The sequence below is a fragment of the Drosophila miranda genome (assembly GCF_003369915.1).
Source record: "Drosophila miranda strain MSH22 chromosome Y unlocalized genomic scaffold, D.miranda_PacBio2.1 Contig_Y4_pilon, whole genome shotgun sequence".
Classification (NCBI taxonomy): Eukaryota; Metazoa; Arthropoda; class Insecta; order Diptera; family Drosophilidae; genus Drosophila; species Drosophila miranda.
The window spans coordinates 545,793-561,121 of record NW_022881636.1 but is presented as its reverse complement, the minus strand read 5'-3'; the positions used below and the strand labels follow the sequence as shown (position 1 = coordinate 561,121).

The 15,329-nt window shown below is 49.0% G+C and overlaps 1 protein-coding gene across 1 annotated transcript; it reads right to left on the bottom strand.

The window, feature by feature from the left end:
- Positions 1 to 5,856: 5,856 nt before the first annotated feature.
- On the bottom strand, positions 5,857 to 8,354 carry LOC117194920. Its single transcript, XM_033399385.1, has 7 exons — positions 8,080 to 8,354; positions 7,108 to 7,485; positions 6,895 to 7,042; positions 6,638 to 6,854; positions 6,423 to 6,569; positions 6,088 to 6,351; positions 5,857 to 5,992 (listed from the first exon to the last, which is right to left on the bottom strand). The coding sequence occupies exons 1-7, from the start codon at positions 8,269 to 8,271 to the stop codon at positions 5,890 to 5,892; spliced, it is 1,449 nt and encodes a 482-aa protein (XP_033255276.1). The 5' UTR covers positions 8,272 to 8,354; the 3' UTR covers positions 5,857 to 5,889.
- Between the last annotated feature and the right edge of the window lie 6,975 nt (positions 8,355 to 15,329).

The window sequence follows — 15,329 nt, the reverse complement described above, 5'->3', positions numbered from 1 at the left end:
CAGTTGGAATTTCTGGCATCATCTTTACGTGAGGGTACACACTTGTGACCTGGAATTTGCATGCAAAATATAATAGTGCTAGGTGCCCATTTATGTATGTACAAGCTAAGCTCTCTATAGCGGACACATGGTTCCAGTAATTCAATCCGTACGGATTTTGTACTATCCATATAGTGTAAGTAGCGAATGTGTACAGCTTTTGTTAGATGTTTGGTTCTACCCAAATTGTCGGATATGTGCGGATAATGCTGGGGGGCTGTTGACAAATTAGCCAAAATTTAGAATTTGGCAGGCCCTGCAGGACGCCCGTCCGCGCTTGTGGCAATGAAAATTAGCTGAGACATCGCACGACTGGTGTGTGGGGGAGTGTTATTGTTTTGCCACCTTGTAGTCTGGATCGTAGAGAACTATTGTCGAACGGTTCAGTTCAGTAGGCAACCCTGAACTTCTTGCGAATCGATTGACAACTATATCCCCTCGCCTGCTCACATGATTGATGCTGGCTTTCACTTTTTCGGCTAGAGCGCATTGACTTCCCCTGCATTTGGCCATCGCTGCCCACGCAGCATGGCACAGCGAATATTCGCCTAAAAATTCTATCTCATTTTGCTTGTGACATATTTGAAATTTATTTTCGGTGCTGATGCTGCCACCCCGATGCTGTTGCTGTTGCTGTTGCAGCTGCATCTGCACCTCCGCCAACGCACTGCATTGACTCAGTTTGAGAGTGAAAATAAAAAAGAACAGTTGGCAAATACTGTATTTATAGAAAATGCAATATGCATGGAATCCGAATGAAATACGGAAACTCATTTGTAAAAAGCTACAATGCCTTGACCGGCTCCACCACCTCTTTTGTTGTCACTTACAGCAGCCGCAAGCGAACAAATTGGTTAACCTCCTTTTATTTTTTTCCTTTCCTTTTTTTGGTAGTACGAGTCCATATTTATGGTTCGTAAATATGAATGTGGGATTTTTGTCGAGCCATTACCAATTGGACGGCCATTTACGGCAGGCAAAGGCAGAGAGGAAGCAGAATTGTGGTCTTTTTCTAGTTTGAATTGCTTGTTGGTTATTTGCTTGCCACATTTTAATTAACTGGATTTCGTTTCGCAGAAAGAATGTGTAACAGTAAGCTTTTGGCAGCGAGCACTGCTCTGAAATATTCTATCTATGCTCCAAGGGGATTTCATTTCCACTCGGTCGAATGCGAAATGTGGAAAAACTATTTTCGTCGACCCAAGAAAACTCATGAAAGTGTCAGTGAACTTTGGCGCAGACAAATCCGGCCGAGACGGACCCAGACGGCCAAGACCCAGACCACACAGGGTGTGGGTGTAGCTGTGGGTGTGAGGAGCATGTGACATTTTCAGAGCTGGGCCAACAAATGGGTTCAGCCTGGGTTTTGGGCAGCAAAACATTTTGGCCTTCGCCATCCATAAATTTCCAGATCGCAACTTTGCTCTTCGGATTGCTTCGAGTTTATTGTACGTACTTTGGCCCCAGCAAATACGAATATTTGAAGCCTTTGGCACGTACCTCTTTTATCCGAAAGTTGGCCCATTGAAGAGGCCTGGACTGGCACCAGCTGTTCATTTCTGTTAGGCCGTTGCCAAGTGGATTAGCGCAAATATTTTAAATTTCTGTTGGTCGGTCCACAGACAAGAGTGCTGAGAGGCTTTACTTTGCGGCTTAATTAAACTCAATTAAAATCGTGTTGACACTTTTGTTATTCTGTATTCTGTAGTTGTTTTTGTTGGGGCGAAAGCAAATTAAAACTTCAAACTTGATAAATGCCGAGTGCGAACAAAACTTCTGCTCCATTATGGATGGTTTTACCTGAAGATTAGTTGGCAATCTCGATTGAAATTACTCCAACGAATCTCATTGCCGGAGAGTGGTCCAACCACAGGAAATTTAATTGCTTTCGAGTGGGTTTCAATTACGCAAATTGCATTAGACATCACCACGCACGGATTCCCAATGAATCCAAACATATAGTACTCTTAGCTGTATATTATTTATGAATCGGATCAAGCTATCGGCCTTGCCAGCTGTACCTAGCCCAAGTTTTGCCCCAATCGGTGTAGGAATTCCCTCTTGCTGCATCGCAAAACATCACCAAATGTCATAAAAGGGGTCCATTCTTTATCCTCCAAGGCTGCCGCACTTTGACCTGCCTGCTCTACTCAGGTGGAGGCTGGTGTGATTGATTTGATTGCTGTCACCGACTGGGATGACAATCCATCCAATTCAATGAGCTACTCACTTTCGCCTCGAGTTTGCCCTGGGTCTTCCAGCTGTCCTTTGAAGTCCTCGTCAGAGGTATCGCTCCCGGGCGAAATGAAAGTCGTTTACATTTTTTATCAACTTTAAGTGGAAGATTATGGAGGGCACTTCGTGCTGGTTTTCGTACAACTTACCCCTGGGAACGTTTTCATAATTTTCTACCTCCAACATTGCCATTCATTTCCCATTAAATGTGCCGTGCCTCAGGACGGCTCCCAGGACCCCCAGGGCGGCGGAAGATGTGCATTTTCCATTACCGTTGACGTTGCTGTCGACTCTCCTCTCCGCTCGAATCACCCGGTTAAAATGTAATTATCCTGCCTGGACTCGGCACTCCATGGCGTTGCATTCCACGTCTGAAATTCAGCCATGTCTTAATAGCCGGAAATCGAGTTGACTTGCCCTATGCCCTGGCCAAATGCATGTGGAATGAACTCGTTCGGAGAGTTATGGCTGTGAATTCAAGTTAATTGAATATCTATAGACGTGCATGGTGCCGAAGCAGAGGGGCCTCGCATAATTGTCGGCTCATTAAACGATAATGCAGGAAAATTGATGCCCGGCCTTTTTCCATTCCATTCCCCATTTTTGGGGGAAATTGAATTTCATAAACTTTCGGATGAAAAACAGGGTTGCGGGGGAGCCTCCCCAGGGAAGTTCCCAGCAGTAATTAGTGCGCTCTGTCTCGGGAGTGCCCGGCTTCGGAAGTGGCAGGAGCCCCGAGAAGCGGCAGGAAGGTGGCCGACGTCACCGACGTGCCGTGCCTTGTCGTGCCGTGCGTCAGCTGGGGAAAATCGAAACCAAAAAGTTTGCTTATGCTTAGAATGCCAGCGGAATTGCTGGCAGGAGGTGGAGTGGGAGCTGGGAGCTGGGAGGCTTGGGGGCTTTGATGCTGGCAGGATGCGGCTCTCTCTGATGCCATTGACATCAGCAACACGGCCACGGCTGTTGTCATTCAAGTGTTCTAATCAATTCTGATTTAATTTTACGCCCAATTAAGTGTGAAAAGCTTTTGATTTTGGGCACACGGGTGCGAGCGGCAAATGGATGCAGACAAGGACTCTCAGGGGCGCAGTCACACAAGTGTGAGCATTGAATATGCCACAGATACATATGTGGGGTCGGTCCTTTGCTCGCACGAGTCCCAGTTAGGCTCTCACACTTGAATAAAGCCATTCCAGACATCAATATTTTGATCCTTTCCTGGTTGGGCTATTTGTACTTACCGCTGCTTCTGTATCCACGCTGTGGCTTCTGCACCCGCTCTCACTGCTCCACGCTTTCACACACTTTCCGTATGCATCTCTCTTTCTCTCTCTTTGTGTATCTCTAACCATGTAACAACTTTCTTTTTATGACAGAGACAGACGTGGCAGATAGTTCCGCCAAGACATTATCCAATAATCTTTATCAACAGCCACAGCCAGCGCTGTAGCATCCGCGCCGCGTGCCTACCTCCACCTCCAGCTCCAGGTTAAGTTTGTTGGAAACTTTAGTCGGCATGACAGTCGATCCGATATCCCTGTGCATTTTGATTTGTTTGCAGGTAACGACAAGGCTCAAGACATTTTACTAATTAAATATCAATGTACTTTTCCTTCCATTTGCCTAATTTACCGCTGTCAACAGCAAGACAAACAATATTGTAGTCCAAAAGAGTGTACACACTGGCCGCCCAGGGCTGTCACGCCACGATAAAATAAAAACAGCTGTGTCGTAAATGTGCGATTAAAAATTCAACGAAATATTTGTATCCCCGCGAATCTTGGTTTTTGGAGATCAAAAAGGTCTTCCATATCCCGATGTCTCCGAAGATAGGGCTTATCCGAAGTCCCTTCAAAATGGAAGAGCGTAATCCGCTTTTACATTAAATCGGATTTAAATATAAACTCTATAGCGGCAGATATTCAAATTTATTTTCTTGGAAATCCTCACAGAAATTTAAATGATTCAATTCCAAGTGCTCTTAAAGATGGGAAACCGAACCAAACTGTCGTCTAGGGCCTGAAATTGTCCAACTCCTGATGGCACTTCAGGTGACGGCGTAAACGCCAAGCTCCGCCTGAGGGGGGCCAGGAGGGCCCATGGAGTGGGGCCATAAAACAATTTTGTTGTAAATTTACGATACCCCCGGCCATGTATGACAGAAGGTACATAAATACTCGAACACATAAAGGCACGGGGCAGGAGGCAGTCGACATTTTCTTTCCACCAAGAAATTAGCAAAGGATGGAGGGTAGGAAACGAAACGAGCTCCATTGCTCCACCATTCTTTTGGAGGAATAAATTAATTTATTGAATGAACAGATTGCATTTTAAATTTATTATACTTCATAGTATTGATTTTGGGGCACATGAATTTCTCTTTACATGATAGAAACTTTAGGTGTTGGAGATTGACGTGAGGCTAATCCCGGTTTTTTACACTGGGCTTAACTTTGTATTATAATTGGACATCCCATCGTATTTATGTATATATTAAGCCTATGTTTTGTGTTTGTATGGGGGTTTCTTTCATTGTCCTCCTCACAGGACAAGTGTATATTAATCAAATTACAATTGGGGTTAATTTAATAAACTCTTTCTACCTTTCACAGGATCTGTTCTATTTTTCATGTGTGTCCTGTGGCTGTTTTAACTGTGGCTGGCGCTGTGCCACTTGCAAATAATTCACTTTCTTTTGCCTCTTGTAAAGAGTGTGCGGTGTGTGTGATTATGGGTTACGTGTTCGAGTGTCTGTATGCTACGGGTGTGGATGAACATTATTGGATTGCATTGAAAGAACTGGTAGCTTAGAAATAATGTATCGGCACTGGCGTTGCGTTGCCTAAACGTAACGCCCAAGAGAACTAGTCCTCTGATCTACTATAATTGTTGAAAACACGTTGCTTAGTCAGACGCACCAACTGTGCATAATTTTGTAAATTTTTTTTTGGGAGATATTTCTTTAAACTTTTTTTTCTTGAGTTTTGCCATTTTTAAAGTCTATCAAACAAAATTTAGAACTGAACTGCGTAAAAGAAACAATTTAGAAGAACTGAAAAAGCCGAAATGGAAACGAGTAGAAAAACGATGTTTCTTTTTTTGAACACCAAACGCTGGCACGGCCCTGTTCGATGCGATTCGGCTCTGATTGGTTCCGCTTCAGCTTGAGATCGGTCTGATTTGGCCAACTGATTTGGGGAAGCAGGAAAGCGCTCCCGATTTGCAATAACAACTAGTAATACACGCATATATACGGCATGATATATATGTAGGCAATGGTAAACGAAAGACAACAAGTATTCCCTGGGGGTTGGTGGTGTGGTTGTGTTGCGCCCATGTCGAGCAATCGGAACCCAGATAGGACTGGGCTGAGTTCCTTCGCTGAGGTGTGTGTGTGTGGTGTGGTGTGGTGCTGGTTTTTGTACGAACATATTTGCTTTCTAACTTATTTCCCAAATTGATTTTGATATTCCTAAATTCCGGGATCCTAACTGAATCCCTCTCTCCACGTCAAGGTCCCTCAAGTGTGCTGCTGTAGGTGTCTATGTATGTGTTCCAGGTGAAATGTGTTGACATGTGTGAGTGTGTGCGTGTGAGATGGGCTACGAACGCCGCTCAGTAGACAATGAGCAGGTTGTTCTCATTGAAGCCGGCGGAGTGTCCGGCGTTGCGTACAATGAAACAGGATCCATCGAAGTGCATGCGCTTCTCATTGCGACTACAAAGGACAGAACAGAACGGAAGTTAGCAGAGCAGGATGACGGGCGTGGGGGAGGGGGAGGGGGAGGTTGAGAGCATCGGTTTGACACTCACCGAACAAACAGATGCGAGGTCTTGCCCAGAGAGGCAGTGCAATGGATGCCAGGTGTGGTCAAAGTGGCCGATCCATTGCCGGGACTGGTGCGAATCAAGCACTTGTTGTCCACACGAGTGACCTTCACCAGGCCATCGGCTGCCTGGGTGATGCGAAATCCGTTTATGTCATAGATCTCAGTGCCATCCTCGGTACAGGTGTAAGCTGAATTGGCAGTCACGTCATGGGCTTCAGCCATATAAGAGGGACCATGGCGCGAGTCGCTGCGAGAAGTTCGGGAATTAAATCGAAATTAGCCAAATAAGAAGCGATGCAATTGGCCGGGGGGACTCACTCATAGAACACTGCCAGGGTGTAGTCCTTGGTCAGATCGGTGAAAGTGTCGGTTGTGGTGCGCGTCCCGGCTGTGTCCACCAGGTAGATGAGAGCGCACGCCTCGCTGGTGAAGCTCACACCCTTGTACCACATCTTGGCATAGCGACTGTAATGGGAAGATAATTCAAAGGATTCAAAAGATGCCACGTTGGGGTAAGGGCCATTCCCACTCACACAAAGTTATTGCCCTTCATGCCGTCGTAGGTGACTATTTCGACTTTAGCGCCGCTCTGCAAGATGCGTCCATTGGGGTGGATCAAAGCCGAGTTGCTGCAGTTGCGTGATAGAGCAACTGCCACCATGCTGCGCTGATTGAGCACGCGCACCGCCTTGTCCAGAGTCATGTCAATGCTGCCCCATGCAAAGAAAGGTATTAACATTAGGGGTCGGTCTTAAAGAAGAGCCAAGGGGCTGGGGGCGTCCACACTCACCGCGGAGGCGCAACTGGATGGTGCCGTTCGTCATGGCAATGGGTCCAGAGCCGGGACATGCCGGCGGTGTGTGGTTCTCGAGCTCGAAGTTGCGTGTGCTGCTCACGCGTGCCAAGGCGTATGGTGGAGGGGGCATTGGAGACGGCAACTGTTGGGAATTCTGAGATTGAGCATAGAATCGGCTAGATTAACAGATATGCAGGAGCCTCTTACCAGGCAGTAGTTCTGCTCGTTGTCGAAGCCATAGGTGGGCGTGGCATTGTAGCGCCCTGTGAGTGCCTTGCCGTTGTGCGCCATTTTGCCAGCGTCTATTTCCTGCATATTCCCTGGCCCGTACTGGGGATGGTTGGAAATGTGTATGCCCGGCAGTTGGACGTATGGACGGGCCGACTGACTGCCGACGGGGTAATTGGCGCACTCCTTGGAAATGCCGCTGGTGATGATGTTGGTGCCAACGGTGGCACTGCTAGCGAGACTGGAGCTGCTGCCGCGATCCATGTGGCCCACGGAGTCCGTGGGGGAGGACAGCGAGATGTTGCTCATGCGTTGGGACAGCTGCCCCCCAGTCATGCCGACACGCAAGCTTGCTTGCTAAGGGAGGAGGATGAGAAGGCGAGAGGTAGTAGCGGAAGTTAGATCCGGAAGGAAATGAAGAGGTGAGGAAGTGAAAGTGCCAGAAAATAATTGAATACCGGCAGGAGAGAAAACGACAGATACGAGAGAAAGTGTCAGCAGCGCAGAAATCGAATGACTTTGCAACTGTTGCTAACATTCTGTCGACATCCTGTTAACGCATGCATATACATACATACATACATATATGTATTTACATACGTGTGTGCGTTTTTCCCAATTTGCATTTGATTTTTATAGAAATTAACCAAACTATTTTGAATAGTATTAGAAGAGAAGAGAAGAGGGGGGAATAGAGAAGGAAAATTCGAATATTAAAGTCGAAAAGTAAGAGAGCAATGGTGGAAAAGAGCGAGACGGAAAATAAGAAGGTCTGAAATAACAGGAGAGGGCAATGAGGTGATGTGGCAATGCTGCTCTTGCCGAGCTGTTAAGACTGCGGCGGCTGTTAACTCGCTGTTGATACCCTGCTAGCGCGATGATGCGGCAGTTTTGTAAAACAAAATGTCTGAAAACTGAAGAAACTTTCACGTTGCTTGGAATTTCACTTACCGGCGATGGGTTGTTGGTGCTCATCTGAGCACGCGACAAGAAGTTCTCGGCATTGAAGATCCCCACACGGTCGCCCTTCGGGCTGCTTACTTGCGAGACCGGCTCCTGCTGGGAAGTCTCGCAGTCTGATGACTGGCACTTCGCCTCCTTGGTGCAGCCCTTGGGCTCAACGGACTTCGGCTCGGTGACCATTTTGATTTGGCAACTTTTTTCTTCTCGCTTTCTTTTCGTCAAGTGAGTTCACAAAACCGGCGTTTGTGTGTGCGTGCGTGTGTTCGTGTGTGCGGCAAATGCGAAATTTTTCACTTTAAATATGTGTGAACTTACTTGAGAACACGCGCGTGCTAAATACAGTTTTAGAATATTTTGTTCGACACTTCTCACTACGACTCTGAGAGGAATTTTAATTTTTATATTTAATTTTCCACTTTACATGAGCTCCGCTCGCTGGCACAATTTTCGAAAGGATGACTGTTCGGATTTTCACACTAAAAGTCGTCGCCTGCTCAAACCGGAATTCAAAGTGAAAAGCAGAGCTGACTCCCGATTATAATCGGAGCGATATTCAGGGCTGCATTTCAATGTTGTATGGATGTAGATCAGATACTAATTACTGTACATTTTCGTATTATTAATGGTACTCCGTGTTCGGCTTGAGTCTTGAGCTTCACAAAAAAATGGTTTACCAAATTACCAAATGGTTAAATGGTAAAATGTTTAATTCGTACACTGCTCATTTTCACCTTGTTCGATCCTTTCGGATTGCTGTAAAGAAAATTTACCAAATACAATTCGTGCACAGACTTGCATTAAGGCGCCGCACTGACGCTGATCTATCCACAAGCCTGGAAAAAAGTATTGACCCGTCATCGTTTTGGCCCAAAGTAACTTCATTCTGGTTATGGCTATTTGTGGAATACTTCTGGCAGTCTTAATTTAATTTGGATCTCTTCCATAAGCTGCGTGCACTGCAACTCTCTCTTCCCTAACTCCTCTCAAATCTGATTTCCTATAGATTATTAATTGGTACTTTGTATCGTTGCCCAACTAGAAATGGATTTAAGTCATGAATGCATTTCCGTCGGCCTAATCCTATTTCACGCTTTTAGAGTCGGACAAATGAAGTTTGCCAGCATCAAAGTCAAGCAAAATCGAATTAAGCAATAGGCGCCGCTCCCAACAGCATCAAGCAGAAGCTTTAAAGCATATTAGAAAATTGAAAAGTCAGCCAAAAGAGTTGCACTTGGCCATGTAAAAGTACTGTGCTGTGTGCTCGATGGTGGCATAAAACTGAAAGTTTCAATTTTCTGAAGTGCTCGCCTTGGCTCGAGAAGGTTGCGAAATGCCAAGTGTCAGTGCCAAAGGAGGCGGCTAAGCACGGAGGAGCCTCATCTTGGTAGGTTACTGCTGATGCAGTGTATCGCATATCTGCTTCGTCAGTTGGAATTTCTGGCATCATCTTTTCGTGAGGGTACACACTTGTGTCCTGGAATTTGCATGCAAAATATAATAGTGCTAGGTGCCCATTTATGTATGTACAAGCTAAGCTCTCTATAGCGGACACATGGTTCCAGTAATTCAATCCGTACGGATTTTGTACTATCCATATAGTGTAAGTAGCGAATGTGTACAGCTTTTGTTAGATGTTTGGTTCTACCCAAATTGTCGGATATGTGCGGATAATGCTGGGGGCTGTTGACAAATTAGCCAAAATTTAGAATTTGGCAGGCCCTGAAGGACGCCCGTCCGCGCTTGTGGCAATGAAAATTAGCTGAGACATCGCACGTCTGGTGTGTGGGGGAGTGTTATTGTTTTGCCACCTTGTAGTCTGGATCGTAGATAACTATTGTCGAACGGTTCAGTTCAGTAGGCAACCCTGCACTTCTTGCGAATCGATTGACAACTATATCCCCTCGCCTGCTCACATGATTGATGCTGGCTTTCACTTTTTCGGCTAGAGCGCATTGACTTCCCCTGTATTTGGCCATCGCTGCCCACGCAGCATGGCACAGCGAATATTCGCCTAAAAATTCTATCTCATTTTGCTTGTGACATATTTGAAATTTATTTTCGGTGCTGATGCTGCCACTCCGATGCTGTTGCTGTTGCTGTTGCAGCTGCATCTGCACCTCCGCCCACGCCCTGCATTGACTCAGTTTGAGAGTGAAAATAAAAAAGAACAGTTGGCAAATACTGTATTTATAGAAAACGCAATATGCATGGAATCCGAATGAAATACGGAAACTCATTTGTAAAAAGCTACAATGCCTTGACCGGCTCCACCACCTCTTTTGTTGTCACTTACAGCAGCCGCAAGCGAACAAATTGGTTAACCTCCTTTTATTTTTTTCCTTTCCTTTTTTTGGAAGTACGAGTCCATATTTATGGTTCGTAAATATGAATGTGGGATTTTTGTCGAGCCATTACCAATTGGACGGCCATTTACGGCAGGCAAAGGCAGAGAGGAAGCAGAATTGTGGTCTTTTTCTAGTTTTAATTGCTTGTTGATTATTTGCTTGCCACATTTTAATTAACTGGATTTCGTTTCGCAGAACGAATGTGTAACAGTAAGCTTTTGGCAGCGAGCACTGCTCTGAAATATTCTATCTATGCTCCAAGGGGATTTCATTTCCACTCGGTCGAATGCGAAATGTGGAAAAACTATTTTCGTCGACCCAAGAAAACTCATGAAAGTGTCAGTGAACTTTGGCGCAGACAAATCCGGCCGAGACGGGATGCACTGGCTGCACAGCTGAAGAGTGTTGCAATCGTTGACGTCATAGCAGTTGGAACAGAGGCGTCATCAGGCGGCAGAAGTAGAAGAGGCACGCAGCCAGATTGATGGGGAACTTGTGGCATAATTGAAATGGTTTTAAAAATCCATTCTTTATGTGTTTCGCCTTCGCTATTAAATCCTTTTCCATTTGCATTAAAAAAAATTAGCGCCCGCGACGCCACTTTCCTTTGTCGACAGCGGGAGAGGGAGCGGGGGAGCCTTGCCTCCGGTTTGGGAGGGGGAAAATTAATTGATTGTCAAGATGAGGCAGCGGCAACAAATAAATGTGTCTGGTCATTCAGCAGGCGATATTTGTTGCCACACACTCGCATATAGAGTAGATAATGCCGCGTCGTCTGTCAGCTATGAAATTACATTCACACATATCCGTGTACACACACACACGTACAAGTGTACATGGAGCTTCACACACAGCAGCTGATCGCGCCGCCAGACAGGTGATCGCGTAGAGTTGCCACACGGACGGTGTTGCCAGACAGTCCCGATCGACCCAGGGCTGCCAGAGTGTTGGAGAGAGCTGGAGTTGCGCGCCAACGGAGGGAGATTTCGAAATTCAAATTCTAAAGTAAACAATAGGAATGGAGGAGGATGAAAAGCTCGCCTTCAGGAAGGGTAGCATGCTCGCCCGATCGTCGGCACCCGAGCCATCTCCATCGCCAGCAGCAGCGGCGCAGAGTCGGGACCTTGACTCTAGGGAGACCCCCAAGAGGGTTCCGGACCCAGCCAGCCCGGGAAGTTCCCAGAGGCAAACGCCGCCCAAGAAGAGCAAGGCCCCCCAGGAGGCTACCTGCCTTGAGAACCTCTCGGAGCTGGGAAAAATCCTTGTTGAGGTTCAGACCAGGATGATGGACAAAAATACGCGCCACATCAACATGGCCACCAGAGCACTGTTCGTGCGCATAAAGGAGCTGCACTCGAACATCACCGAATCGAGCCAAGAGGCTGCAGCGGGTAGAAGCGCGCTGCAGGAAGGCTCCGACGCCTAAGGCCTGTGCCCGAAATGCTCACAGAGCACGCGGAGCGCAGACAAGGAGCAGCAGACAACGACCGTCTGGAGGAAAGATGCCGCAGCGCAAACCGAACCGTGGCGTAGACTTAGCCAGCCATCCGTGGCCGAAGGTCCAATGGGGGAGCCGGGAACCCCACCTACGCGCCCAAGGCAGCGAACAGGAGCTATCGCAATCAAGAGGACCCTTAAAAAGGCCCCGTTGCGGCCACACGGAGACGTGGCGACGACCAGCGCCATGAGGCAGCCCAAGAGCCCCGGAATCCCGGACAGCGAATGGAGCGTGGTGGCCAAGAGGCCGAGAGCAGCACGCCGCGCTCGCCCAGACGCGGTCATAGTTCAGGCCCCCGGGAAGTCGTACAGCGAGGTTCTGGCAATGGTCACCAGACGACACGACAACCAGCTTTCCGACCTGGGAAGCTGCGTCTCCAAGGTACGCCGCACCATAAACGGCAACCTTCTGCTGGAGGTGGCAAAAGACAGCGTGGAGAGTGCTGAGGGCATGAAAGCCAGCATCGCACGTGTCCTCGGCGATGGAGCATCTGTGCGCGCAATGACGGAAGACTCGAAGGTGGTCATATTGGAGATACGGGACATCGACTCCCTCGCGACGGAGCAGGAGATCTGTGCCGCTCTAACTCGCCAATTCAACATTGACGAGGGTCGAGTAAGAGTCCGCAGTCTGCGCCGCGGATACGCGGAGTCCCAGCTGGCGGTGGTCAGCTTGCCCTTCTCCCTGGGCCAAGCGGTCCTGAAAGGCGGCAAGGTGAGGATCGGCTGGACCATATGTAGGATCCGGGAAAGAGATGGACTCCCAAGGTGCTACCGATGCCTGGAGCACGGGCATATCGCACGGAACTGCAAGAGTACAGTGGACAGGAGTGGCTGCTGCATCAAATGCGGGGAGAAAGGGCACAAAGTTGCCGAATGCAAAAAAGAGCCTGCGTGCTTCATCTGCTCAGCAGCTGGAAAGAAGTAGGTCACGCACCAGGCAGGCACTAAAAACTGCCCAGCCACGCGAAGCGGGCTCGGCAAACCCAGGACGACATGCAGTTGATTCAACTCAACCTGAATCACTGCAGGCGCCCTTGAGAGCTACTCTGCAAACGATGCAGTCGGAGCCAACGATATGGCGACCAAATTGGCGGACGCACTTGAAGGCGCCTGCGACCAGAGCATGCTACCGAGAGGGACGTTCCGGAACCACAAGGATCCAGTTTTCTGGTGGAGCGAAGCGATTGCGGTTCTCCGTAGAACCTGCCACCGGGCCAGAAGGCTGCTCCAGCGAGCCAGAGGCACACCGCGCTTGGCCCGATGCAGCGAGACCTACAAAGCGGCGAGGAAGGATCTGAAGACCGCCATAAGGAATAGCAAGAGGGAATGCTTCCTTAAGCTGTGTGATGCCGCCGAAGAGGACCCCTGGGGAGGCGCGTACAGGATGGTGGTGAAGAGGCTGAACGCGGGCAGCAAAGCTCCAACAGATCCAGAGGCACTGGAGGGTATAGTCAGGGCACTGTTTCCTCGAGGACGGCAGATCCCTAGCTCCCTGCGGTTCGAGCATAGTGGTGCAGGCAGGCAGAAACCTGATACCTAGGAAGGCTCCGGGTCCGGATGCGATCCCCAACAGCTCGTTGAAGCTGGCACTTCTTCTACTCCCGAGGGAAGTTGCGGGCCTTTTCAACAAATGCCTCCAGGAGAAGACGTTCCCCGAGAGGTGGAAAAGGCAACGGCTGCTACTATTAACCAAGCCGGGCAAGCCGCCAGGGGTGGCCTCTTCCTACAGTCTTCGAAAGGGTGATCGGTGCGAGGCTGAGCGCAGCCATCGAAGCAGCAGGCGGTCTCTCCCAGAACCAATACGGGTTCAGGAAAGGGAGGTCGACGCTGGACGCCATCTTGAGGGTCGTACAAACGGCGGAGGAAGCCATTGCTGGGACTAGGTGGAGAGGCGGAACCAAGTCCTATTGTCTGGTGGTGACACTGGACATAAGGAACGCCTTCAACTCGGCCGACTGGACCCGGACGCTGGAGGCACTGAGGTCCTTCAACATCCCGGGCTACCTACTGAATATAGCGCGCAGCTATTTCAGCAATAGGGTGCTGACAATGGACACATGTCAGGGCTCTAAGGCATACGAAGTCTCAGCCGGAGTCCCCCAGGGCTCCGTTTTGGGACCTCTGCTCTGGAACGCCATGTACGACGGGGTCCTACGGCTCCCGATGCCAGCCAACACTAACCTGGTGGGTTTCGCTGACGACGTCGCAATAGTGGCGGTAGCGAAGGAACTTGCCGCAGTGGAGGAGCTTGCCAACGTCGCTATACAAGCCGTCGAGGCGTGGCTAGCCGCCGCGGGGCTGGAGCTGGCTGCTAAACACCAGAGGGACAAAGCAGGCAACGAGGAAGCTGCTGACGAGCGTCGTGACGTCGCAGATGCTTTACGCCGCACCGGTGTGGGCAGAAGCCGCGAAGGTGAGGAGCTACATGCGAGACGTGGAGGCAACGTACAGACTGTGCGCCATTAGGATCGCGTGCTCGTTCCGGACCATCTCAGACGAAGCCGCGTTAGTCATTGCCGGGCAAGTTCCGCTCAGGGAGCTGATAAGGGAGAGGAAGGAGATCCATGATGCCATGACGGACAGTGCAGCCGAGGTACGCTCCAAGGCAGAAATTAAGGACGCCGCCAGAAGGACCAGCATAGACAGATGGCAGACTCGATGGGACCACTCACCCAAAGGCCGATGGACCCACACCCTCATCCCAAGCATAGCATGCTGGGTTGAAAGGAAGCACGGCCAGGTGGATTTCTACCTTACCCAGGCACTGAGCGGACATGGCTGCTTCCGCGGCTACCTCAAGCGCTTCGGCCACGAGACAGAGGACTGGTGCCCCGAGTGTGGCACAGGCATAGAGGACGCTCGCCACGTCCTCTTCGACTGCCACAGGTTTGACCTCGAGCGTCAGACATTGGAGACAGCAGCAGGGTCTAGGGTCAGCACCGAGACTCTGGTGCCGCTGATGCTGGCAGACCCGAAGGTGTGGGAAGCGGCCGCGGAGTTTGCCTCTAGCGTGATGCGAACGCTTAGGTCCTTGGCGAGAAGGCGGAAGGAGCAGACGGAGTAGGTGTCCACGCCACTGCGAAGCAATGCTTTGCGGCAGAACCGCAGTCCGCGTGGCCCCTAGTCCCAACATACTCTTGTCCGTTAAATTAAGTTAAATATAAATTGTATAGTATATATTATAGAGCAAATAAATAAGTATATGAATATAAAAAAAAAGAAAAAAAAAAAGTGTACATGGGAGAAGATCTTGCGGATTGGCACGCGTCGCCTGGCTAAAAGCCTCGGCTTGACTTCCTGCAAAATTTTGGCTTTCCAGGCATTTTCCTTATTCCTCATCGAATCATCGCGCAGGGCTCGTGAAATTTGAGTGACTGTGTTGTTTACACATCT

Bases quoted from the DNA above. Each gene is read 5' to 3' on its own strand.
- LOC117194920 (XM_033399385.1), bottom strand. From the start codon at position 8,271: ATGGTCACCGAGCCGAAGTCCGTTGAGCCCAAGGGCTGCACCAAGGAG. The intron at 7,043-7,107 runs GTAAGAGGCTCC...AATTCCCAACAG, and splicing joins ACGAGCAGAACTACTGCCTG to TTGCCGTCTCCAATGCCCCC. The intron at 5,993-6,087 runs GTGAGTGTCAAA...TGTCCTTTGTAG, and splicing joins ACCTCGCATCTGTTTGTTCG to TCGCAATGAGAAGCGCATGC.